This window comes from Muscardinus avellanarius (assembly GCF_963383645.1).
Source record: "Muscardinus avellanarius genome assembly, chromosome: 15".
Classification (NCBI taxonomy): Eukaryota; Metazoa; Chordata; class Mammalia; order Rodentia; family Gliridae; genus Muscardinus; species Muscardinus avellanarius.
This window is the reverse complement of record NC_137801.1, coordinates 79,072,304-79,099,943: the sequence shown is the minus strand read 5'-3', so window position 1 is coordinate 79,099,943 and position 27,640 is coordinate 79,072,304. Positions and strand designations below refer to the sequence as shown.

General features: G+C 45.8%; 1 protein-coding gene across 4 annotated transcripts in view; it reads left to right on the top strand.

The window, feature by feature from the left end:
• LIMS1 (LIM zinc finger domain containing 1) overlaps nt 1-27,640 on the top strand; it is a gene marked incomplete at both ends in the record, with an annotated part of 141,897 nt that overhangs the window by 46,978 nt on the left and 67,279 nt on the right. For 2 of the 4 annotated variants that reach the window (XM_080711021.1, XM_080711020.1), the window contains one exon: nt 26,474-26,580. The exons of the other annotated variants lie outside the window; for them this stretch is intronic. In XM_080711021.1, the coding sequence (XP_080567147.1) occupies nt 26,474-26,580 (107 nt within the window). Of the gene's footprint in view, nt 1-26,473; nt 26,581-27,640 lie in introns of those variants that run through there. 4 annotated transcript variants of the gene reach the window in all.

The window sequence follows — 27,640 nt, the reverse complement described above, 5'->3', positions numbered from 1 at the left end:
AGGTACAGTGTCTATCATTTTCCGAACGTTCACTTCCTTCTGTGCTGATTAGTTCTGGCCATTTTTCTAAATATCTCTCTTTATATTACACATGCTTTGCGTCAGTTTGTGGATGAACATCTTAGCTTTACAGAGTATATAAAACAACTCAACAGGATGTGAGTTGTGACACTTAGGGGCGTTGTCTTTTTGCTTTCAGAGCTGTGCAGTTATCGTGTAACACGCCATGTCACGTGGTTTGACCGAACGCAGGGGAAAACCTCAGCTGGGTTTCATTGGCTCAAATATAGTTCAGGGCGACAGATACGGCGTGAAGATGAGGAAGTGCTGTACGGTGTAGGAAATGGAAGCTCTGCAAGATAATTCACTGTGATGTGAAGTTGGCTGCCCAAGCTCTGATAAGTGAGTTAAAATAAGAGAGGTGCCAGAAGAGCCGTCCTTTATCCTGAATTAAGACAAAGGCAGTGTAGAGTAAGGAGCTGGGAGCCCCCGCTGGCTCTGCAAGCTGGGCCCGTGTGTACCGCAATCAAGGAGTCCCAAGTTGGAGAGAAGAGGACCTGGCACTGTGAACTAGCCACAGTCACGGTATTGTATCCTTTGGGCCTAGCTCTATTGCTTAAAAGCAAATCTAAAAGCTATTTTTTTAAACTCTTGAGTATACAAGCAAATCTAAAAGTAACTTATCTATATTCTTGGGTAAGTGGTAGTAACTGAATAAATTAAAATCTTTCTGTGTCAAAGGGTGATGGTCGCCGGGCGTGGTGGCGCACGCTTGTAATCCCCGCTCTTGGGAGGCGGAGACAGGAGGATCGCGCAGGTTCGAAGCCAGCCGCGCTAGCGTAAGAGACCCTGTTTCAAAAATATAAAATAGGTCTGGGAGTGTAGCCCGGAGGTAGAAGGGCTTCCAGGAACCCCAGTACCACCAAAAAAACAAACAAACAAACAAAGGGTGATGGTCGTTCTTATAATTACTGAATATATGTGAAAGCAACTTTGTCTTCTGCTGATTTCAAAGAAAAGCTGGGAGTAGTAGAAGTTATACAGGGTATGTTCAAAGAAAAAAAATAGCAATCTTGATAATGCTTGGCATCCAGCCGGGCGTGGTGGCACACGCTTGTAATCCCCGCGCTTGGGAGGCTGAGACAGGAGGATCGCGCAGGTTCGAAGCCAGCCTCAGCTACTTAGTGGGGCTCTCGGCAACTTAGTGAGACCCTGTTTCCAAATAAAATATAAAAAATAGGTCTGAGAGTATAGTGTGGAGGTAGAAAGCCCCTGGGTTCCACTCCCAGTACCACAAAAATAAAATAAAATTAAAAAAAGATAATGCTTGGCATCATATACTTTATAGTCCTATGGAGTCTTATACTATGAAAGTCCTTTTATTGTCTTATGTTGTTGTTTTATATATTTTTCTTTTTCTTTTTTCTTTTGGTGGTACTAGAGATTGAACACATTGACTCATAGGAAACTTTCAGCCGGATTTTCAGAACAATGTACTAAAAAAAAACAAAAAACAAAACAAAAAAAAAACAGCAAATATTTGGGATTGGTTGAGTGGAGCATGAGAAAATAACACTATCTGTGGGGAGAAATGAGTCCACTGCTGTGCGGCTGGGAAGAAACTCTAATAGTGAATTTTCCGTAGACAAAGCAGCCAGAAATACCCAAGTCTGCCAACCCAGGTGGGACATTCCAGTCAAAAAAGGTGCCTTTTCTCCTGACTACCTTTTCTTATTTTTAGTACCAGAGGTTGAACCAAGGAGTGATCCACCTCTGAGCCCCACCCCCAGGCCTCATTTTTTATTTTATTTTATTTTTTATTTTTTTTAGTGGTACTGGGGTTCCTGGAAGCCCTTCTACCTCCGGGCTACACTCCCAGACCTATTTTATATTTTTGAAACCTATTTTTACATTTTTACTTGGAAACAGGGTCTCCTAAGCCAGGGGGCGCGGCTGGCTTCGAACCTGCGCGATCCTCCTGTCTCCGCCTCCCAAGCGCGGGGATTACAAGCGTGCGCCACCACGCCCGGCTCATTTTTTATTTTGAAACAGGGTCTCACTAAGTTGCGAAGGCAGGCCGTGAGCCCGCGATCCTCCTGTCCCAGGCTGCCAAGTACTGGGATGATAGGCGTAAAGCACCTCACTCAACTCCCTCTAACCTTGGTCAGCCAGTAATTGAAAGTCAACATTCAGATTTATTTTACCCGTTTCCAAGACCATTGTAAAGGGATTTCAATCACTACATACCTAATAAGACCCTACTAGGAAGTAAAGGGTGTACCCATGCATCTCAGGAGAATAAGATATACTAATGTAAAACAGGTGGGATTATAACAAAGCCATGTTTAAAATTTGGCCTTAGCAATGAGCAGCAGCCAGAATTTTGAGATTAACTTTAACAACTTATTAATGCATGAACCAGCAGAGAGGAGGGGAGAAGGAAATGGTAGACAAGTGGCGCGCGCTGATATTGCAGCTCTGGGGAAGAGGATAGATTGTCTCACCACACACCCCGGCCTCATATGGGGGATTCCATGGAGGAGATTAGAGTGACTTATAAAACAGGCTTGGAGCCGGGCGTGGTGGCGCATGCTTGTAATCCCCGCGCTTGGGAGGCAGAGACAGGAGGATCGCGCAGGTTCGAAGCCAGCTGTGCCCCCTGGCTTAGGAGACCCTGTTTCCAAATAAAAATGTAAAAATAGGTCTGGGAGTGTAGCCCGGAGGTAGAAGGGCTTTCAGGAACCCCAGTACCACCACCAAAAAAAAAAAAAAAAACCCAAAAACAAACAGGTTTGGGAGCCGGGCGTGGTGGCGCACGCTTGAAATCCCAGCATTCGGGAGGCAGAGACAGGAGGATCGTGGTTCACAGACAGCTTCAGCTACTTAGTGAGGCCCTCTGCAACTCTGTGAGACCCTGTTTCCAAATAAATAATAAAAAATAGGGCAGGGGCTGTAGCTCGGAGGTAGAATGCCCCTGGGTTCCATCCTGAGTGCTGCACTAAATAAATAAATAAATAAATAAATAGAGCTGGGCGTGGTGGCGCATGCTTGTAATCCTAGTGCTTGGGAGGCTGAGACAGGAGGATCGTGCAGATTCAAAGCCAGCCTCAGCTGGTTTAAGAGACCCTGTTTCCAAATAAAATATAAAATACGTCTGGGAGTGTAGTCCGGAGGTAGAAGGTCCCTGGGTTCCGTTCCTAGTACCACCAAAAAAAAAAAAATTTAATTAATTAATTTAAAAAAGAGGCTTGGAATCCAGATGTCCCATGACTCACCCCAACATGACTAAATCAGCTGCTAAAAGTACCCACAGAAAAGGAAGTAGCATCTGCGGAGGAGATGATTTATGTTGCTCAAGAAAAAAGTGCCTTCCTTGTGTTTTATTCCTTTACAGCCCGAGACGGTTTTATTTTACCCACATTATATAGGTGAACAGTCTGACTTACAGTTGAAGAAACTTGTCCAGCTAAAAAGAAATGGAATCAGGATTCTGACTGAGGCAGCCGTTCCATGCTTAGAAACGGAGGGATTCCGCTGGGTGTGATGGTGCGCGCCTGCCATCCCAGGACTTGGGAGGCTGAGACAGGAGGATCGCAGGCTTGAGACCCACCTCAGCAACCTCACGAGACTCCCAGAAACCTAGCAAGACCCTGTTTCAAAACAAAAATAAAAAGGGCTGGGAGTGTAGCTCGGAGGTGGAATGCCCCTGGTTCCATTCCCAGTACCAAATAAAATAAAATAGGGTTGGGGTCTAATGTAGAGGTAAAATATCCTGGGTTCAATCTAGGAAAAAAAAAGAAAAGAAAAATTTAACACTTCCTTCCCTCTGAAGTTGAACAAAGCTGGCTTTAGTTTCTGGTATCTCTTCCTCTTCAAAGTTCTGAGTTACGTTTCTTTATTCAGGAAATGGGGTTTTTATATAACTAAGAAGGTGCTATCCAATAGAATAGAAATCTGAGCCCTATGCACAGTTTAAGATTTTCTAGTAGCCATATTCAAATTGTAAAAAGAAACAGGTGAGCCAGGTACAGAGGCACGTGCCTGTAATCCTGGTACTTGGGAGGTTGAAACAGGAGGATCACAGGTTCAAGGCCAGCCTCAGCAACTTAATGATGCCCTTGCCATCTTAGGAAGACCCTTTTTCAAAACACAAAATAAAAATAGGACTTAGGGGTCTAGCTCAGAGGTAGAACTCCCCTGGGTTCAGTTCCCCAGCACCACAAAAAGAAAAGAAGAGAGGGAAGGAGGAAGGAAAAGAAGCAAATACCCCTTTATTAGACTGGCTTTGCGGCTTTGCTGCCCCTTCTCCCTCTCTTCAGATGTTACAGTGATGGGCTGACTGAACCCCTCAGAGAGAAGCATGGCTTCCTAAATTGCACAGTTGAGAAAATGAGAATTTTATTTTGCGAGATTAGGTAGCCACATTCCAGGGGCAACTTACTTGAAATCTGCTGATATTATTGATGACAGTGGTCTAAAAATAAGGGATGAGGAAAAATCAGAACATCCTTTAAAAAGGCATTCTTAATCAATTTAATCTCAAATGGCTTATAGAAAAAATGGGTGCGTTTCAGTTAGGTGTCAGAGCTTATACTCCTCAGAAGCACGTACATAAAGAATGACACATTGGGAATGTGGGAGCTTTGGAGCATTTGGGATGATAATTCAGTTTCCCCGCTGGCAAAGTGGCTTAATTCATCTATTTTTGGGGTCATGCCCCACTTTGAGACTCTGAAAGCATATAGACCTTCATAGAGACATGTGCAAAAGAGCATATATACAAGGTTTTTTCTTTAACCTCAGGGGTTCCAGCCTCCATACCCCGCCACAATTCTTTATTGAGTGATGAAGCCTTTTATAAAGACATTTATTGAACAGAACACTTAAAATACTGTGATTTCGGCCGGGCGTGGTGGTGCACGCTTGTAATCCCCGCGCTTGGGAGGCGGAGACAGGAGGATCGCGCAGGTTCGAAGCCGGCCGCGCTGGCGTAAGAGACCCAGTTTCAAAAATATAAAATAGATCTGGGAGTGTAGCCCGAAGGTAGAAGGGCTTCCAGGAACCCCAGTACCACCAAAAAACAACAACAACAACAACAAAAAAAAAACCCAAAAAACTGATTTCTGCACCATTGAGTAAGCAGCGTTGCCACTAGCTGTCACTAGAGGGCGCTCTTTTCTTTCTTTCTTTTCTTTTTTTTTTTTTCTTTTTTCTTTTTTGGTGGTTCTGGGGATGGAACCCAAGGGCCTTCTACCTCAGAGCCACACCCCCAGCCCTATTTTTTATTCTTTTATTTGAAACAGGGTCTCACTGAGTTGCAAAGGGCCTCACTAAGTAGCTGAGGCTGTCTGTGAACCATGATCCTCCTGTCTCAGCCTCCCGAATGATGGAATTACAAGCCTGCATCACCACTTTGCTGTTTTCCAGCAAAGCCCAGATCAGGTACTTTCCTGGTGGGTTACCAGTGTGTGTGTGTGTGTGTGTGTGTGTGTGTGTGTGTGTGTGTGCGCGCGCGCGCGCGCACGGGTGCACATCTGGGAGTTCTTGCACTTATACACACACACATCTACACATAGCCTCTCCACCACACATCTGGAAGAATTCCTTTGACACTTTTTCTTTTTCGCTTGTCTGTAGCACACAGAACTGCGGTTCTTTTTAGAGCCGTTCCCCTCATTCTGCAGATGAAGTTCCAGTCAGCTTTTCAGATAACCTTGCTGGTCACCATCGTCCTCGTCCTCGCAGCCCTTGCGGGCGCCCGCTGACTAGCAAGTGCTGCAGTAGCTGGCTTAGGAAATGGGTCTCTTGCTCTCACCAGCCCTGCAGGGGTGCTGCTTTAGAAGTTTGAACCAGATATTTAAGTAGCTGGCTCAAGTTCCCCCAACTTGAAAGTTTGTCAGTATATCAGTTCATAGTAAACTCAAACTATTATCTACTTCTTCCCAACTTTGGATTATACGGGAATGAGGGTGGTGGGGATGCCCCGAGTTGTTGGAAGGGGCGACTCCCCAGCAGTGGGGCCAGGCGGCCAGGCAGTGCAGGGCCACACCGTGCTGTTGTGGTGGCAAGAGCTGGGCCCTGGGGAGGCCAGGAGACCCGGAGAGCAGAGCCTCCATCAGTGAATTAGCGCCCTTACCAAGGAAGGCCAAGGGGGCCTGCCCGCGCCTCTCACCACGTGAGGACCCCGCAGGCGCCATCTGTGCGCCAGGAAGCAGCCCCTGCCAGCCACTCAGTCTGCTGGTGCTTTGGTCTTGGACTTGTAGCCCCTGGACGGTGAGACATGAATTCCGGTTGTTTATACACCACCTCTTCTATGGCATTTTGATATAGAGGCCCCAGTGGACTAAGACATGTCACGGGCTTTGTGCTTTATCCCGTGTAAAATAGTTATCTAGCTGGGCATGCTGGGGCATACCTGTGATCCCAGTACTTGGGAGGCTGAGACAGGAGGATCGCTGGTCAGTGGTGCTTGATGATCAGCCTCTGAACTTTATCGAGGCCCTGTTTCAAAATAAAAAGTAAAATAAAATCGGGCTGAGGGTATAGTTCAGAAGTAGAATGCCCCTGAGTTTAATTCCCAATACACACACACACACACACACACACACACACACACACACACACACGCACACACTACTTATGTGCACATACGCAATTTCTTTATACAGAATATGTCTTTATATAGCTAGTAGGATTCACTGTCATATAATTTTTTTATGTGTGTGGTACTGGGGTTCCTGGAAACCCTTCTACCTCCGGGATACACTCCCAGACCTATTTTTATATTTTTTTTGGAAACAGGGTCTCTTAAGCCAGTGCGACTGGCTTTGAACCTACATGATCCTCCTGTCTCTGCCTCCCAAGTGCGGGGATTACAAGCATGTGCCGCCACGCCTGGCACGGTCATATAATCTTTAAGATTTATTTTCCCAAACATATATATTCAGAAGATAAGGGTTGCCAGGCGTGGTGGCGCATGCTTGTAATCCCAGTACTTGGGAGGCTAAGACAGGAGGATCTCAGTTTGCAGAAAACCTCAGCTCCTTAGTGAGGCCCTCTGCAACTTAGTGAGACCTTGTTTCAAAATAAAGAATAAAAAATAGGGCTGGGGGTATAGAATACCCCTGGGTTTCATCCCCAGTATCTCCCACGCACACACACACACACACACACACACACACACACACATACACACACACTGGTTATCAATGTCTCAAGTAAATTTTTCTATTGAAAGTACTAAATTTTAGAGCAGAGAGTGGAGGCACAGTCCTATAATATTAGTACTTGGGAGGCTAAGACAGGAGGGTCTCAGGTTCGAAGACAGCCTCAGCAAATAGTTAAGACCCTCATCAACCTAGTAAGACCTTGTTTCAAAATAAAACTAAAAAAGTAGAGTTGGGGCTATAGCTCAGAGGTATAATGTCCCTGGGATTAATCCCCTATACCACAAAAAAGAACTTAATTTTACAAGTAAAATTATTAATACTATGGACAGGGACTGCCATATTCTTTTTTTCTTTCCTTTTTTATTTTTATTTTTATTTTTTTGGTTCTGGGGATGGAAGCTGGGGGCTCTTCTGCCACTGAGTTATACTCCCAGACCTATTTTATACTTTATTTGGAAACAGGGTCTCACTAAGTTGCTGAGAGCCTCACTAAGTATCTGAGGCTGGCTTTGAACCTGTGCCATCCTCCTGTGTCAGCCTCCCAAGTGCGGGGATTCCAAGCATGTGCCCCATGCCTGGCTCTTGCCATATTCTTTTTGCTCTTTTACTTGTGGGTTTTGAATTCTATACACAGGCCTCATTTATCTTTTTAGTTAATTACACCTGATAGAAAGCCTCACTTATCTACTTAGTTCATTGCTCCCCTTCTGTTTCTGTAGTCTTATGACTTAGTTCATCCTTAGCGTATCTTCCGTTGATCTTTTTCTCTTACGGTTCCTATACCCAGTAATTTTCTTATTATTCTTTTCCCTTGAGTGTGCTTCATGCTTCACGTTTTCTGTTTTATTGAGAATTATCTGGAGAGTTGGGCGTGGTGGTGCATGAGAGGCTGAGACAGGAGGATTGAAGGTTTGAGGCCAGCTTCAGCAACTTAGCGAGACCCTGTTTCAAAATAAAAATAAAAAGGGCTAGAGTTATAACTCAGAGGTAACATACCCCCAGTACAAAACAAACAAATAAAGTATGATCTGTAAATGGTTAAGATGTGTTTTTTTTCTTTTTTTCTTTTTCCTTTTCTTTTCTTTTCTTTTCTTTTTTTTTTTTTTTGGGGACCCAACCCAGGGCCTCACACATGCTAGAAAAATACCATTACACTGAGACACATCCCAGCACAAGATTATATATATATATATATATATATATATATATATATATATATCTTGAGTTGGAGCTGGGCGTGGTGATGCACACTTATAATCCCAGCATTTGGGAGCTGAGAGGGGAGGATCGCAGTTCGAGGACAGCCTCAGCTACTACTTAAGTAAGGCCCTTTGCAACTCAGTGAGACCCTGTTTCAAAATAAAGAATAAAAAATAGGGCTGGGCGTATATCTCAGAGGTAGAGTGCCCCTGGGTTCCATCCCTAGTACCGCAAAAAAAAAAAAAAGTGGTTCTTCATCTTTGATTATATTTATGTGATGACAACTTGAGAACAACAGTGCCCCTTTCATCCTCTGAAAATTGTGTGCATGTAATACCCATATGAACCACACGGTGGCAGAAGCAGTGTTTTGAAATTTTGTGGACTTAAAAATATACTCCAAGATATTATCTCCTCTGAATCTCCATCCTTCTTTCTTTTTAAAAATAATTATGAAGATATAGAAATGAACAGAAAAAGCTAGGCGAGGTGGCGCACGCTTGTAATCCCAGTACTTGGGAGGCGGGGACAGGAGGAGTGCAGATTTGCGCCCAGCCTCAGCAACTTGTGAGCCCCCCCCCCCCCGCAATTTAGTTAGACTCTGTTTCATGATAAAGAATGAAATAGGGCTAGGGGTATAGTTCAGAGGCAGAATGCCCCTGAATTCCATCCATACTATCACAGAAAAAAAATAAGATAAAAAGAATGAAATTAACAAAAAATTCCAAATATGTAATACCAACTTTCCAAAATATTACAAAGACAATTGCAATGTCTTGGGAGACTTATTCAGTTATTTTTCTTCTTCCTGCTTTTCCTCCAGAAGAAACAGCTTTTCCTGAATTTGCTACGTATCTCTTGTATGCATTTCGCTATACTTTGATTACACCTCTGCATATTATTATTATTATTATTATTATTATTATTATTATTATTGGTGGTACTGGGGATGGAACCCAGGGGCTTTCTACCTCTGGGCTATACTCCCAGTCCTATTTATATTTTATTTGGAAACAGGGTCTCACTAAGTTGCTGAGAGCCTCACTAAGTAGCTGAGGCTGGCTTCGAACCTGTGCGATCCTCCTGTCTCAGCCTCCCAAGTGCGGGGTTTACAAGCGTGCGCCACCACGCCCGGCTTGCGTATTATTTTCGATACCCCACATCTTACAAGTGCTAGGCAAGCGTCTTATCAGCGAGCCATTGCCCCAGCCTCACAGACTTGTACTTCACCATGCATCGGATTCTTTCCTTCATTGCAGATTTTATATAGTGCACGCTATCTGTGTTGCTTTGCAGATTGCACTTTTCAATCACATTTCTATGCTTACTTTTATAGCTTTAGCGAATTATTTTTCTTTCACAGGTATATAGTATTCCATCAAAGGGATCACCAGTTGTACGCTCTCTCCTCTTGTTGGCAGACCTTGAGAAAGGCTACGTAGCAGTGACTATAGACGGTGCCCATTCCATTCCTGGTGTTGCCCTGTACCCAGTGTGAGCCTTGTTTCTACTTCTGCAAAAGAAGGGTACCCCTCATTTAACAAGGTGTTGTGAGGAGCAGATTCAGTAGGTCAGACATTAACACCATGACTGCTGTTATTACTGCCACTAGAACAAGATGACAATAGGTATTATAGACTCAGCACAGGCTCATTTTGTGCCACAGAGTAAACGCCCGTGGAACGCAAGTCATTCAGACATTGAAAAGATTTGCAGACTGCCAAGCAGGCTTCTTTCTGAAGGTCTGAGTTTTCTCTTATCTAGGAAGGTGCTGGGCGCGGTGGCGCACGCTTATAATCCTAATACTAGGGAGGCTGAGACAGGAGGATCGCAGTTTCGCAGCCAGCCTCGGCTACTTAGTAAGGCCTTGTGCAACTTAGTGAGACCCTGTTTCGAAATTAGGATTAAAAAAATTAGGCCAGAAGGGTAGCTTGGAGGTAGAATGCCCCTGAGTTCAATCCCCAGTACTGCAAATAAATAAATAAATAGGGCTGGGGCTGTAGCTCAGAGGTAGAATGCCCTGAGTTTAATCCCCAGCATTAAAATAAATGAATAAATAAATAAATGACAAAATCTAAGAGAGGCTGGCTCAAAGGTAGAATGCCCCTGTGTTTATTTTTGTGCCCCTGTACCACAAAAATAAAATAAAGCAGAAGGTTATCTGCCATGAGTGGTAGGAAAGGAAGCTGAACAGATGGTTTAAGAGTGCTCAGGGTTGGAAGTGGCTGGCACGATTTGGCTACATTATGTAAAAGAATTTCCTGTGTAGGTGTGTGTGCTATTCTTGTTCATTTGGATTTATTCGTAGCAACCTGTTTACCTGAAAGAAAAAAAAAAAAAAACCCTTGAAGTCTCCTCTTTCCCTTCCGCCACGGCCCCTCTTGGTGCCAGGAACGACCTCCATGCCTGGTGTCTGCAGGCTGTGACTCTGCCCCCCGCCCCAAGTTCAAACTCTTGAAGGCTTTTTTACCCAGCACAACAGTCCTGCAGCCCGGCTCAGCAGGCTTCTAAACAAGGTCTGCAGCGCCTCCTGCTCTGCCCGTCACTCCCTGTGCAGCTTTGCCATCTTTTCATTGTTTTCACCCACCTAGAATATTCTTCTTGCCCCTTAACCAATGTCCTCCTATTTATTTTTTTTTTTTTTTCTGGTAGTGCTAGGGATGGCATTCAGGATGGAAGTGTTCTACCTCGAAGCCACACACCCAGCCCTATCTTACTTTTTTGTTTTGAAACAGGTCCTTGCTAAGTTGCTGAGCAGCTCACTGAGTTGCTGCAGCTGGCCCCTCACCTGTGGTCCCCTCGTTTGAACTTCCCAGGAGCGGGGATGTGCCACCATGCCTGCTTTCCTTTAAAAATTTAACATATCCTCGAGTCTACTCTGTATGATCTCAGGCAGGTTATTTGCCATTACAGAAAGGCAAGGCAAGGAAAGGAGAGAAGGAAAAAGAAAGAAAAGAAATGAAAATTGTCAAACATAAAAATAAAAATGAGGAGAGTGTGGTGATGCACACCTCTAATCCTAGTACTTGAGAGGCTGACACAGGAGGATCACAGGTTCAAAGCCAGCCTCAGCAACTTAACCAGACCCTGTTTCCAAATAAAAAAATAAAATCAGTATAGGGGTATAGTTTAGAGGCAGAGTGCTGCTGGGTTCAAGCCCCAACACTACAGGAAAAAAAAAAAAAAGAAGAAGAAGAAGAAACAAATCCCCTTCTGCTCACCGCCAAGACTCCGTGAGTACATCGCCGTCTTGGCTTCACACGGTCTTTCTCCTTTTCCTCTCTTAACTCCAGGCACCAGATCACTTCAACCCAATATGCTTCAGAGTTTGCCCCTGAGAGGGCGGACACTCTTATAAACCCACCTGCTGCTCTTGTCACTAACAAAATGAGCGGTAGTTCTCTGGCATCCTCCAACACCCTGTCTATAATCAGATTTCCCCACCCACCCCAGGAATATCCTTTTACAATTGTTTTGCTTGAACTGGAATCCAAACAGAATCCATAGCTTAATAACACATTTTATTGTCCTGTTTCTTCCACCTCTTTTATTCTCAGGAAAACCTCATCTTGGCTTTTCTCTCTTGTCGTTGACTTGTTGGAGATATCTGCTCTGTTACTGTATAGAATCAGAGTTTTGAATTTTTGGTAGGGGGGGGGAGTCTGGGGATGGAATCCAGGGGCATTCGGCTTCTGAGCTACACCCCCTGCCCTAATTTTTATTCTTTATTTTGAAACAGGGTCTCACTGAGTTGCAGAGGGCCTCACTAAGTAGCTGAGGCTGTCCGCGAACCGCGATCCTCCTGTCTCAGCCTCCTGAAGGCTGTGCGTGACCACGCCCAACCGAGTTGTGAATTTATAAAGTCAACTTTATTTTGGAATAATTTTAGCTTTGTAGAAAGTTGCAAGGGTAGGGTTTTCGACGAATCCTCACATACCCCTCCCCAGCTCCGTCTCCGGTCAGTACCTTAAATCCCCTCCACAGGCTCCTTTTCCTTCCCAGCATCCAATCCAGGATACTCCATTGTGTTTACCATTGTGTTCAGCTGAATTGTAAAACAAATGGTGTTCTAAGCCTTCACACGCTGAGAAAATAACCATTTTCTGTTTGGAAGCAACATAGTAACGGTGGAAAGTCATGGCCAGGCATAAGCCCAGCATGGTGGTGCACGCCTGCAATCCCAGTACTTGGGAGGCTGAAATGGGAAGATCGCAGGTTCCAGGCCAGCCTCGGCAACTCAGACCATGTTTTAAAATAAAAATAGAAAAGGCTGGCGTTATAGTTCAGAGGTAGAATTCCTTATGCCAATCCACAATACCACACACACACACACACACAGACCAGGCATCATCAGGCCAAGTTTCAAATTCTCACCTAATCCTGTAATAACTGTAAGATCTTGAGTAGACTACTCATTCATTTCCCATCTGTCTTATCTTTAAAATGAGAGTAATACTTCTTTCATTGAGTCATTATTAAAATGGCTTGATAATGGTGCTCATTACAGGTCCCGGTACACTGTGCGTACTCAGGAACCAAACTCGTGACAAACATATTATTTCCTAAGTCATAATGAGAAACTGCTCAGCTCAGCGAGGTTAAGACATCGCCATCCATGTCTTCCCCTTGCCTTAGAAACACAGCCCCTCTGCTTTGCTTCTGTGTAACCCTCTGGCTAAGTGTCCCCCCTCTATTTTGGGAGCATCCATCCATCCAGTTAAATATAGCTCTCTAGTACGTTTTGATCCAATCCTACGCTGGCTTCAGGAGGGAGCTCTTTCTCCCGCAGAGACTCCTTGAGGCCAGGACTGGAGGACAGAGCTGCACCTTTATTTCCTCGTCTTACATGGAGATGGGGGTGCCGGTTTCACCTGCATCAGGCAGAACAGAAACAACTGGCTGTCAGAATGACTTACACTCTCAAGTGTGTCTGGGGCATGAGGAACTGAAATTGCCTCTAGTACACCCAGCCATCACAAACTCTCCCTGCGGGCTGTTGCTTCCAGTGCCTCCCCTGTTGCCGTGGACCAACGTCCTTAGTTTCAGCAGGGTTTCTGGGATGGGGAAAACCTGTTTTCACTAAAATCCCTGTTGTGCGATCGCATGCACTATAAAAGAAAGCAAAGCAACAATGGTCATTTGGACCCAAAAATTGCTAAGGAATCCAGGAATTCAGTTGACTTGAAGACCATCAGTGTGACCCCCCTTCTTTCAAGGGGCTCTACTTCCAGACCTGTGGGAGAGAGTTAGCTGAAGAGGAGGGTGCATATTATTGGGAATTGTATATGGTCCCCCATGACTCCTTCCCGAACCCTCAGACCCACCATTCACCGTCTTCACGTAGAACGTGATGGCCGGTGAGTTCATCTGGGGAGGTGTGTGGGCGTGGTGCCATCTTGGTCTTTTCTGTGTTGACCACAGAGGCTGCCTTGGGCTCCTGTGCCTGTCACCTTCCTGGGTTTCCTGGAAGACTCCCTGTTCGGTTTGTTAGAGTTTAGAGGCTCTTCCAGTTCAGGGTTGATCTCTGACAGTTCACGGGGTTGACAGACAATGCTGCTTCTGGCAGAAACGGGAATGTCGCAGTCATATCGACCTGGTTGGATCCATACTTTCTCTCTTTTATTGGTTGTGTTGCTTGGTCAGGTTACTTAGTTGCTTTAAGAGTCAGTTTTCTTGTCTTTATAATGAGGATAATAATAATGCCCATATCATAGGGTCACGATGAAGACTGTAAATGTTGTGATTGGTAGGCACTCCAGCCTCAGCTATTGGTCATAATTTTATTTTACTTATTACATAATAAATTAGTTAATAACTATTAATTACAAGTAGTTTTAAGGCTGAGCTTCACAATAGTGTGAGGTGACCATTTTGGTGAAATCTTCCTTAAAACTTTAATTAGATGCTAAATAATTTTGTTTTGCTTTGTTTTGTGTTGGTACTGGGGATTGAACCCGGGTGTTTTCTATCTCGAAGCTACACTCCCAGCCCTATTTTATTTTTAGTTTGAAACAAGATCTTCTTAGGTTGATGATCTAACTACTTGCTGAGGCTGTCCTTGAACCTGTGATCCTCCTGTCTCGGACTCCCAAGTACTGGGATTACAGGTGTGTACTACCACACCCATCTCAAAATAGTATGTGTGTGTGTGTGTGTGTGTGTGTGTGTGTGTGTGTGTGTGTATGTGTGTGTGTGTGTGTGTGTGTGTGAGCAAGAGAGAGACAGACAGACAGACAGAGACAGAGACTGAGGGACATTCCACCTCTGACCTACACTCCAGGGCCCATTTTATTTTTACTTTGAAACAGGGTCTTGCTAGGTCTTTCTGAGACTGTCCTCAAACCTGCCAACCTGCGATCCTCCTCCCAGCCTCCCAACAACAGAGATTACAAGCCTTCCCCACCTCACCAGGCTTCAAAGTAGATATAAAATGCTTTTCTGTGAACAAGATTAAAGTCATCCTGAGCAGGTGTTTTTTTTTTTTTATGTTATATCAGTAGAAGAATGTAGAGAAAAATGTCAGCAATGTCAGCGCCTCCCCACCCTCTCAGGCTGGCCCTGTGCCTGCTTCCTGATACACCTGATACCCGCCCCTCCCCCAGCCCAGGCTGCTTTCTTCCCTCTGCACAGACACCCAGGCTGGGGCTGCCTTAACGCCTGCTGCCGCAGGGTAGGGAGTGCATATCTCAGCGTCCCGGCCTCACTCCCAAGCTCCCAGTCATTCTCAGGATGAGGACCATCGCCTGCCTGTCCCCCTGCACTGCTGGCCTGCCCCCTCAGCCACTGGGTTGGCTCCACCCCTACACCGTGGGCCCTTCCAGGTTTGGGATGGGGGGAGTCATCAGCCAGTGATTCTTTTTTTTTTTTTTTTTTTTTTGCGGTTCTGGAGTTGGAACCCAGGGTTATTCTACCTTTGAGCTACACTCCCAGCCCTATTTTTTATTCTTTATTTGGAAACAGGGTCTCACCGAGTGGCAAAAGGCCTCACTAAGTAGCCGAGGCTGTCCACGAACCCACCATCCTCCTGTCTCAGCCTCCCAAGTACTGGGATTACAAGCGTGCGCCACCAAGCCCGCCATCAGCCAGTGATTCTGTCTAAGGAAACTTTTTCCTGGCCACCCTGCCCTCTCCCTGGGGTCAACAATCTCACAGCGCCCTACTCTTCTGCAGTTGACACGTCTGAAAATACAGCCTCCGTTGTGCAACTTGCTTAGTCCGGTGTGGCCTGCTAACCCTCAGCTTCGCGGGGCCCCGTCTGGTCCCTGGAGCAGAGCCCGCAGGCGTTGGCACCCGTGCCGGGCTGAGGGGCGAGTGGGTGGCAGGAGGGCGGCCGTCCTTGGGTCCCGTCAGTCCGTCCTGGCGCTGGCTCACCCCTTCAGCATGAGAGCCTCTCCAGACGCTCAGGACACCTGGAGATGACGGACCCCCATGCGTGATTTCTGGGTTTTCCTCCTCAACCTGAAACCTGGTTTGGAGGGTCCCAGGCTCCACCAGTCTTGCCCTCCTGGACAGTCTTCACATCGCAAGGCTGTGCGCTGCCTTCCACGTCCCTCCTGTCTCTCCTAACGTCTTCCCTGGTCTTTCATTTCTTTCCAACCAAAGATATGTTGGTAAATATTCTTGTAGAGCTCGTGGTCTCTGTGTACACATGTGTGCTGTGCACATCTGTGGTCTTTCATGTGAAACAATCACTTAGTGTGCAGAGTCCTGTGGTCTCCCCCGTCTCCACTCAGTAGTATATCGTGAATACCTCTATGCTTTGAATAAGCCTGGTCCCCAGTGTTCAGAGGTGGGAGAAACTTAAAGAGGTGGAGGCTGAGCCATGGTGCATGCTTGTAATCCCAGCATTCAGGAGGCTGAGACAGGAGGCTGTCTGTTCAGGACAGCCTCAGCTACTTAGGCCCTTTGCAACTCAGTGAGACCCTGTCTCAAAATAAAGAATGAAAAAAAGGGCTGGGGGTGTAGCTCGGAGGTGGAATGCCCCTGGGTTCCATCCCCAGTACTGCAAAAAAAAAAAAAAACCAAAAAACAAAAACAAAAAAAAAGGTGCGAGCTTAGGATGTGGACACCACCCTTGAAAGTGTGTCCTAAAGCAAGGCCTCCCATGTCGTCCTCGTCACATGCACTACCGGCCTCTCTCCCATGAGCCCTGTTGCTGGTGCCATTTGCCGTCTTGTGGCAGTGTGAAGTTCTCCCTTAATGTGGCCCAAATCTAACCTTCAGAACTGTGAGACAAAATAAACCTATTTTCTGTATAAAGTCCCCAGCCTCGGGTATTTTGTCATAGCAACACAAAATGGCTTAAGGCAAATATCTTCTTATGTACTACATTACCATATACTACATGACTACGTTATCATTTTCAGTTGCTTTCAATGGCTTTAGGACAGTAACACTTGGCAGAAAATAATGTGTTTTTTTAAATAATTATGGGAGGTTTTTTTGTGTATGGTATTGGGGACAAAATCCACGACCCTTCTATCTCCAGGCTACACCGCTATACCTATTTTATTTTTTATGTGGAAACAGATGTCACTGTTGCAGAGGACTTCACTTAGTTTCTACAGCTCGCTGCAAACCTGCAATCCTTGTTTCAGCCTCTCACTCTCAAGGGCTGGGATCACAAGTGTGTGACACCACGGCCAACTAATAATTACGTTTTTGTTTTGTTTTGTTTTTGTGGTACTGGGGTTCCTGGAAGCCCGTCTACCACCGGGCTACACTCCCAGACCTATTTTATAGGTTTTATTTGGAAAAAGGGTCTCTTAAGCCAGCACGGCTGGCTTTGAACCTGCGTGATCCTCCTGTCTCCGCCTCCTAAGCACGGGGATTACAACTGTGCACCACCACACCCGGCCTTAATAATTACGTTTTTAAAACTAAAAATTCTCTGAAAGTTATCAATCCTGCTTTATTATTATTGATTCTCTCTCTCTCTCTCTCTCTCTCCCTCCCCCCCCTCTCTGCTACTGGGGATTAAACCCAGGGACAGTCTACCTCTGAACCACACCCCCAACCCTTTTTATGTTTTATTTTGAAACAGGGTCTTGTTAAGTTGCTGGGGTTGGCCTCGAATCTGCCATCCTCCTATCTCAGCCTCCCAACTACTGGGATTACAGGTGTAAGCCACCATGCCTGGCCTGAAGTAAAGTTTTATTTGATTAAAGGAGAAAAATATAACAGTAAATGAAGGGACATGCTGATACCAAGTGAGGCAGCAACACATTTTGTTGTTGTTTTTGTTGTTACCTTTAAGATCGGACTGTACACAGAACTGATGAGTAGTTTGATAACCTGGCAAAAACATAATTTTGACAAGGTGGTTGATATGTTGAGAGTACTTAGCGTAAGAAAACCTATACTAGAATGAGGCAGGATACATGATTTCTTTCTTTTTAGACTACGCCTCTTGAATTCCAGGACAGGGAGAACACGTCTATTCTTCTTGGTGCTCAGAAAGTCACATTTCCTGCCGGGCGTGGTGGCGCACGCTTGTGATCGCAGCATTTCGGGAGGCTGAGACTGGAGGATCGTGGCTCGCGGACAGCCTCAGCTACTTAGTGAGGCCCTCTGCCACTCGGTGAGACCCAGTTTCAAATTAAAGAATAAAAAAACTAGGGCAGGGGGTGTAGCTCGGAGGTCATATGCTCCCGGGTTCCATCTCCAGACCCACCAAAAAAAAAAGAAAGAAAGAAAGAAAGAAAGAAAGAAAGAAAGAAAGAAAGAAAGAAAGAAAGAAAGAAAGAAAGAAAGAAAGAAAGGCACATTTCCTGGCTTGGGAATGCCATCTTGGAATGTGAATATAAGTCCCTCTTCTCGTTCTTACAATAGGCACTGGTCAATCACTTATTTTAATTCAGACGATGTGGTCATCAGGATTTGCTGCCAGCTCTCATAAAAAGATCACCGCTGGAATCCCATCTTTAAAAAGTTCAAGCCCGGCGGGGTGCGGTGGCGCGCGCTTGGAATCCCAGCACCTGGGAGGCTGAGACTGGAGGATCTCAGGTTTACGGCCAGCCAGCCGCAGCGACCCAGTGAGGCCTTGTCCACTGGGAGGGGTTAGTTACAGAAAGCTGACCACGGCAACAGCTGAGAGGGTCTTGCAGACCGTGTTGGCACCTGTCTGTGAATGGGATCGTCTTTTGGGTGACTTTCTCCTATGTGGACAGTTTCTGTGATGGCTGATGCTGCCGCCCACATTCTTTGCTCTGGTTAGTTTGAACTCGAAGTGACTCCCACTCTTCTTCTACACCACTGATCCTTTCTTCATATACATAGCCCAGAAAGCCCTCCCCCATTTTTTTTTCTGGGGCTTGAGAAAAAGGTACTAGGGCCGGGCGTGTTGGCGCATGCTTGTAATCCCCGCGCTTGGGAGGCTGAGACAGGAGGATCGCACGGGTTCAAAGCCAGCCTCAGCTACTTAGTGAGGCTCTCGGCAACTTAGTGAGACCCTGTTTCCAAATAAAATATATTTAAAAAGGCCTGGGAGTATAGCCCGGAGGTAGAAAGCCTCTGGGTTCCACCCCCAGTACAAAAAGAAAGAAAAAAGGTACTAGGGATTGAACCCAGGGATATTCTGCCTTCAAGCCATACCCCCAGCCCTTTTTATTTTTTCATTTTGAAACAGGGTCTTGCTAAGTTGCTCTGTGTCTCACTAAATTGTTGAGGATGGCCTCGAGCCTGCAATTCTCCTGTCTCAGACTCCCAAGTATTAACGATTTTAGGCATGACCCACCATGCCTAGCCGGAACACTCTTAAAAACCTTCCTTTAGAAAGATGTGTGTGCCGGGCGTGGTGGCGCACGCTTGTAATCCCCGCGCTTGGGAGGCAGAGACAGGAGGATCACGCAGGTTCGAAGCCAGCTGTGCTGGCGTAAGACCCTGTTTCAAAAATATAAAATAGGTCTGGGAGTGTAGCCTGGAGGTAGAAGGGCTTCCAGGAACCCCAGCACCACCAAAAAAAAAAAAAAAAAAAAAAAAAAGATGGTGTGTGTCGCCAGGCGTGACGCTCGCTTGTAATCCCCGCGCTTGGGAGGCTGAGACAGGAGGATCGCACAGGTTCAAAGCCAGCCTTAGCAACTTAGTGAGGCTCTCAGCAACCTAGTGAGACCCTGTTTCCAAATAAAATATAAAAAAGGCCTGGGAGTATAGCCCGGAGGTAGAAGGGCTTCCAGGAACCGCAGTACCACACACACACAAATATATATATATGTATATATATTATATTATATAGGTCTGGGAGTGTAGCCTGGAGGTAGAAGGGTTCCATCCCCAGTACTACCAAAAATAAAAAAAAAGGAAGGAAGAAAGAGAGAAAGAAAGTGTGTGTCTGCAAATGTTTATGAGATGAATGTGTGCTGGAAGTAGTGTAAAAGGACACTCTTGCTTTATTAGAGAAAGTTTAGTTTCCCTATAACTGATTATCCATGAGATAAACTAAAAAAGGACTTGTTTCCACCAGTCAAAAGCTACTTACAAAACATGAAATTCTCCTCTTCTTCTCTTTCATACAAGGAAGTTAATGGCCTGGAAATGTACCGCGGTTCAGCCGGTTCACAGGCCTTTGTAGCAATTGCAGAGATACTGGTAACACACGCAGTTCAGGCTTCGCTGTGCCGGGTGCTGGTCGGCAGTGCTCTTAGCCCTGGAGAGGGGAAGGCGCCGTCACCGCGGTAGCGCCGTGGTGGGCCTTAAGGCCTCGCTGAGCCTCCGGCGAGGTGTCCTCTGTCTGTGCCTCAAGGGGTTCCTTGCAACAGAATGCGGGACAAGTTTAGGCAAAGGTCTGGGTCGCTTATCCACCAGTCTCTATTTATGGAAGGTCCGGTTCGACTCTACAAATCCGAGAGCCTCAGTGTTCGCCAACTCTGAAATTTACAGAGTGCATCTTTCTAAGACCGTGGGATGGATGCCTTTACCTCTCATTTGGGTAATGTGCGGTGTTCAGTGGGAAACAAAGGGTTTCCAAACTGGAAATTTCATCCCAAGCCTAGCATTATTGGGAAAACCAAGTTGCAAAATTCTAGAGGTTTCCTTGCAAATAGAGCATCATGAAGTGATTAGGCTCTCAAAATAAAGGAAAAGGAGCAACAAAGAACTCCTTTCTTGAACAAACACGAGTGTCTGCCATGTTCCAGGCCCTCGGACACAGTGGTCAGTAGACTAGGAGCACGGGCATCCCAAGGGCAGGGATGGCGAAGACACAGCCCGCCTGAGACTGCGCGGCTGTTGACCGGAGCACAGAGCAGCACAGGGACCCTGGACCAGCGAGACTGAGCACAGAAGCAGAGCCAGGCCTCAGCAGAGGTGGTCCTTGGCTGGGTCCCAGCGGATGGTTACAGCTGGGCCTGCCAGGCGCCTTCTTCTCCTGCAGGGCTACACACATAAAGGCCAGGAGGGCAGAGAAAGCACGATCTGACCTGAGACTGATGCCCCGGCAGGGGTGGAGGGCGGGAGCAGCCCGCACAGATGGCAGGGCTTCTTGCTTGTCCTAGATCACGAAGGCAGCGGAGCCGTTAGAGGGCTTTCAACAGGGTAAAGAAGCGATCGATTTACCTTTTTAAAAATCACTTTGAATAGATTAAATGAGTAAGATCAGTGGCAGAAAGATCAGTTAGGAAACAAAGAAATTAAGCGAGATGAACTTTTCTGAACCTGTGTCTAGCAGATGTCAGGGCTCAGAGGAAAGACATATCGAATGAACAGGAGAGCATGAGAAGTCCTGCGCTGATCTCGGAGGCTTTCAGATGAGGGGGATCAGTGCCGATGCTGAAGTAGCGTTACCTGTGGGCTTGCAAGGGCGTCTGTCAGTTCCCCGAAGCTGCTGCGATGTGCGGAGCCCATGCACAATTTCTGGGAGAGCATCATTAACTTTCATTAGATTCACAACAGACTCATGGTCCCAGAATATGGAAAACTACTGAATTAGCGCTTAGCCTGGGTGGAGACCAGACCTGGTGCATTGCTTCATAAGGCTTTGTATTTAATCATTTCAACCGAGTGCTTAAATTTACAGAAGAAAGTCCCAGCTTTGCTAAAGACATTAAATTGGAACAGATTGCTGTTTATGCTAGGAGTCAAAATACATACTCCACACATATCCAGCGGGTTGGAAAGACGGACAGAAGTGGATGGAGAGTTGTTTTGAGCTCAGAGGCAGAGCTACCCTACAGCGGAAGCCGGCTGGCGGTGTGCGCAGCTTAACGACTTAGAGGGACTGCTGTTCCTTAACAAAAGTCCCGGCAGTTTTATGAGGTAGGAAGTTCCGACCACAGCAAGTATCTGGAGGAGGCGAAATCCCAGGTTGCAGATGTTCTAGAGGGTTGAGGTCATGTGAGGCTGAAGATAAGGAGTTCTGTACCGAATGGGAGGCTGGACTGGCCTTTAGAGACTTTTTAGAATTCAAAAATGAGAAAAAAATTTGCTTTATTTAGAGACCCATGAAAAATGCACTGACCCCGGCCTCCCTATTTACACTGCCAAGATCATGCTAAAATAGTTACTTGAAACTTAAAAACTCTTCAAATAGGCCTGAGCCAAGCACAGTGGTGCACACCTCTTCTTGGGAGGCTGAGACAGGAGGATCATTGGCTCAAGGTCAGCCTCAGCAACTTAATGAGACTCTCTGCAACTTAGTGAGACCCTGTTTCAAAAATAAAAATAAATAAATAAAACAAAAGAGGGCAAGGGGTGTAGCAGAATGCCTCTGGGTTCAATCCCTAGTACCCTCCCCCCACCAAAAAAGACGTGATCTGAGAATTCAGGTATAGTTGATAACTCCATTTCTATGGGAAAGCATGTTTGCAAGAGAAAAGATAAGAAACCAGAGAACTGTCTTTCTCGGATCCCCTGCTGTATCTCGGGGTGCTTGCTCCAGCCCCATGATGGTTATGGACCAGTGCGGAGAGAGACGCTTGGTTATCTGGCTGCAGCCTGAGTTCCAGTCAACCCTGTGTTTGCAGCACTTGTGAATTTCACTTTGAGAAGTTGTGGAGGGCCCCACGGTGCCTGTTTCCCTCGCTGCCTCCCCCAGCCCTCCATAAGGCGCATCAGACCGCAGTGAGCCTCTGAAACAGAGCCTTCTCTCTGCCTTTGTGTGCAGTAAAAGGGCCTTCCATGTGGTGCACACTTGTAATCCCCATCCTTGAGAGGCTGAGATAGGAGGATCGCAGGCTCAAAGCCAGCCTCAGCAAGAGGCTGTCAGCAACTTAACAAGACCCTCTTTCTAAATAAACAATAAAACAGGGCTGGGGAGGTGGTTCCTAGGTAGAATGCCCCTGGGTTCAATCCTCAACACTGCAAAAAATAAAAGAGCTTTCCCCAAAGGCCAGGAATTATAATTTTATTCCCTTGTAGCAGTTTCCTTAGAGCAGAAGCATTGATTTACAGAAAATGTGTCAGTCCTGCCATTCGAAAGGTCCCCAGGCAAGAGTTGTTTGTTAAAGTGCTTGGGACTGCTGTTCTGATTTGCTCCTCGCATCCTTTGAACTAGACTCACCAGATGCAGGATCATCCCGGCGCGGCGTTTCCTGTCTGGGTAGCCTTCCGCAGTCACCAAGCTCAGTTTCCTTGCAGTCTGCTGCTACATTCATTGTTTTTTAAAAACTCTAAAAACGAAGCTGTCGCTGGGTGAGGTAGCACTAGCCTGTAACCCCAGTATTTTTTTGTTTGTTTTGTTTTATTTTTGTTTTTCCTCTTTTGTTTTGTACACTGGAGACTGAACCCAGGGACGTTCTGCCTCTGAGCTATATCCAAGCCCTTTTTATTTTTTCTATTTTGAAACAAGGTCTTACTAGATTGCTGAAGAGTCTCTGCTCTGTTCCTGAGGCTGGCCTTGATCCTGTGGTCCTCCTGTCTCAGCCTCCCAAGTACAGGGATTACAGGCATGCGCCACCACGTCCAGTTGATCCCAGTACTTGTGAGGCTGAGACCAAAGGATCACAGGTTCAAGGCCAGCTTGAAATTAACTTAGGGAGACCCTATTTCAAAATAAATAAAATGGGGATAGGGTATAGCTCAAAGGTATAACCCCTCTGGGTTCAATTCTCAGTACAGTAAATAAATAAATAAATAAATTATTGTGTTTTCCTGTTTAAGTATTTATTTATTGGTGGTGGGAATTGCACCTTGGGCCTTGATCATGGTAAACACACCTCTACCACTGAACTATAGCCCCAGCCCCAGAAAGAGGTCATATTTAATGCTGGAGTTTCTGTGTTTACAGAGTATACAATTGATTCATTTTTTATTCTATTTTGGTGAACAGAGGGAAATAATAAAATGGTACTTATTTTATCTTCATCTTCTTCCTTCCTGTTTTCATATAAAACGAGAGGATTAAGTTAGGAGCCATCTGTATATGTGTATATTACTGTGACCTTTAAACTTTTCTGTATTTGAGGTTTTAGCATGTTAGGGCTGTTTTTCCCTCCATCGCAGAGGATGGCCTTGTGCCATATTAGGAAAACACCCAGCTGAGCTTTTAGAGTGTGTGTGTGTGTGTGTGTGTGTGTGTGTGTGTGTGTGTGTGTTTTACTGGGGATTGAACCAAGGGACATTCTACCTCTGAGCTACACCCCCCTCCAGCCCTATTTTATTTTATTTTTTATTTTGAAACAGAGTCTTACTAAATTGTGGAGGACCTTACTAAATTGCTGAGGCTGGCTATGAACCTGCTCTCCTTCTGTCTCAGCCTTCCAAGTACTGGGATTACAAGTGTATGCCACCACATCTGGCTCATTTATTTATTTATTTATTTATTTATTTATTTATTTACTTATTTATTTATTTTTAGCGGTACTGGGGATGGAACCCAGGGACATTCTACCTCCGAGCTACTCCCCCAACTCTATATTTTATTCTTTATTTGGAAACAGGGTCTCAGTGAGTTGCAAAGGGCCTCACTAAAGAGCTGAGGCTGGCCACAAACCACGACCCTCCTATTTCAGCCTCCCGAATGCTGGGATTACAAGCGTGGGCCACCACTCCCGGCTCTCTACTTATTTATTTATTTTTATTTTTGCGGGCCTAGGGATGGAACCCAGAGGCATTTGACCTCTGAGCTATACCCCCTGCCCAGTTTTTTATTCTTAATTTTGAAACAGGGTCTCACTGAGTTGCAGAGGGCCTCACTAAGTAGCTGAGACTGTCCGCGAACCGCAATCCTCCGGTCTCAGCCTCCCGAATGCTGGGATTACAAGTGTGCACCACCACGCCCGGCTCCTACTTATTTTTAAATACGCAATATTTCCTCAGTTCAGATGATATAAAAGAGTATATAACTAAAGTGTTGTCTGCTGCTGTCCCTCAGAGCCCTCAGAGGCAGCCACTATCCACAGTTCTTTTGTGTGTATCCTTCTAGAGAAAGAGGTGACTGTCACTTGATTATTTTGAGATATGACTGATGGCCAATTAAATCTAATGTAGTGACAGAATGAGTTAATGTTTACCCCGCATCTTTAAACATGTCCTGTCTATTTTAATAGCGAATATAAAAGGTCATCTGAGCTAGGCAGGGTGGCACACATCTGTATTCCCTGTCCTGGTAGGCTGAGACAGCAGGCTCTTGGGTTCCAGACTAGACTCTTAGCAACCTAGCGAGACCCTGATTCAAAACAAAAAATTCAAAAGGACCACAGGACCAGTGTAACAAGAGGTAGCCCCGAGAGGAGAGCTGGCATCTGAGTCTTGGGAGAAGGAAGAAAATATAAACTCTCCTTTCCTGGGGAGGAAATAACCTTTGTTTGTCGTTGTAATTGTTTTCCTTGCAGGTACTCTTAGGGGAGTATGTTAACTCTCTGGTCCTTGGTGTAAAGAAAGAGCATTGGATTCCTATCTCTGAGCTCCTGTTGTTGGGATTCTAATAGGAAAAGACACGGACACAAAATGCCCAAAGAGAAATTTCTTGAGTCTTGAAGTCATACTATTGGCTAAAAATCTCGCCAGCGGCTAGATTTTAAATGGCGATTTAAATGGCTCTTGATTGGAACTGAATCAAACTGAAGGACGGAGCCCCGCCTGATGTTGTAGTGACCTCATGCGGAGCTAGTGACAAAAGGCTGGGAGCTGATGACAAAGAACTTGCCCATAATATCTGTCCCGTATTATCTGCACCCCTCGGTCAAATCCAGCACTTTCTTCCCACAATCAAATACACAGAGCCGGGCACGGTGGTGACGCACACCCCTCTACTCTAGGGGCTGAGGCGAGAGGAGGGCTTGAGCCCAGGAGTTTGAGACCAGCCCGGGCAGCAGAGTGAGAGGCAGTCTCAAATAAATAAGTAAACCAATAAACAAATACATACACAGATAAATAACGCTGCGCTGATACATACATAGCACCTTCAGGCTGACAGTGTTAAGCAATGTTGGTCCGACTAGGTAGCTGTAAGAGCGGGAATTATTCAGAATGAGTATTCTGGATTCAGAAAAATGATTTCATGGAGGTTAGTAGAAGAAACAGTTTCCTTTTCACTTATGAATTTTTGAGTAATATTTAATGGGAAGGGGGTGGGCCAGACACTTCCTTCCCTTCTAAAGAGGATTTAGAGTGGAATGGCAATAGGGAGAAATTAGACCATTTCCCTTTAGAATCCTGCCTTTTTTTTTTTTTTTTTTTTTAGGATAATGTCCTAAAGAGCTTCTGATGACCAGGCACTTCTTTAAACTGACAGCTGCCTGTGAAATGCTAATGGATTTCCTGGCAAATAAAAGGGGCTGGACCCTTCTTTTTTAGCCCAATTTACTTCGGAAGGATCCCAGAAATAAATACTTCTAAAGGAATCGGTGTGACTCTTCCTAAGGCTGAAATATTGCTGATCAGTACCCATGTGAACAAGCTGCCCTGTCCATCACGGCCCCCTCCCCCCTCAAGGTGCCAGGCTTGGAGATAGATACAGCAAGTCAGGCCTTGCTGGGAGGGTGTGGACCAGCGCGAAACAGGAAGCTGTGCTTCGGAGGCCCGGCTGCTGCCTGGAGGGTTCTAACCCCGAGTCAGGTGTGCCGAGGTCCCTCACGAGCCGGCCACACTGCCTTTCTGAGCCCTGCTGGCAGCCCTGCCGCTGCGCGTAAACGCTGTAGAGAGTCAGTAATTGATGTGCAGAGAGAAGTATGACTGCATTACAACTTAAAGAGCTCTCGCAGTCAGGTCTCTACAGGAGAAGGCGAGAGCGCCCCGATAGTGTGAGACTAAATGGGCTCCCCGAGGAAGAGCTGAGGTGAGTGCAAAGGTCCAAAGCTCCCGATAAAGGTGGGGATCTCTGCCCAAAGGAGCCGCTGCTGCCGGCGGGGGCAGAAGGAAGCTCAGTGTGGCACTGGTGAACACCGTCCAGGGTCCAGGGCGTGCTGGGCTGCAGCCCGCTCAGCCCACACTCGCGCTTCTGCACAGATCCTTTAAGTTTCAGGTCTTCTCCCAAACTGGGGGGCTATGGCGTTAAACAGTGGATCACCGGAGGCGGTTTTAAATTGGAAGCACTTGGGTTCCCCCCCCCCCCCACAGCGCCCAGATTGTTTGGGCTCATTTAGAGCCCGTTTCTGCGAAGAGCCGTTGTGACTGTGGCAGGAGGAGTTTGGGGTGCCTGGGATGGGGTGTGGGAGGGGTTTGTGGGATTCTTTGTTATTGGAATGGTGTAACAAAGCTTGCCAGTGAGACCTTAACCTAGGAAGGAAGGACCACAATCTGGAGACCTTGTTAACAGAAAGGTTACGGCTTCTGGCTTTCAAAGTTAATTTGCTTAAAACAACACAATTTTAGTTGGATTTTTTTTTTTTTGGTTTTTTTTTTTTTTTTGGTGGTAACTACTGAAATTTTCTTTTAGGTTTGAGGTTCTGTATAACCCCTAAAGCATTAAGCCCACGTGTTAAAATACCATTTTACTATGAAGGAAGTTTGAGATTTTTTTGTTGTTGTTTAAAGTGTTCCCGTTTCAGTGCAGACAGAGACTGTAGTACACACAGACTTCCTTCTTTTTAAAATTACATGTACGGCGCGTGTAGTCTGTTTGGGACTTGTGATTTAAGTGTTTCAGTCTTCTGATGTGTCTATGCCTTTTTCCTATGATTTCCTTTTCAGAGTTTATTTTAAATTTTGACAGGGGAAAAAAAATGGTCAAGCTTTTAAAAGGTCTCCAGATCTGTATTTGTCTTATAATCAGACATCCTAGAGAGATCATGGAAGTATACTTTGGGGAGGAAACACTTATTTGAAAGTTCCTGGCTTTGACCAACTTTCGGAGGGGCTCGTAGCAAGGAAGACCTGCCCCGACCCACATTGTTAGC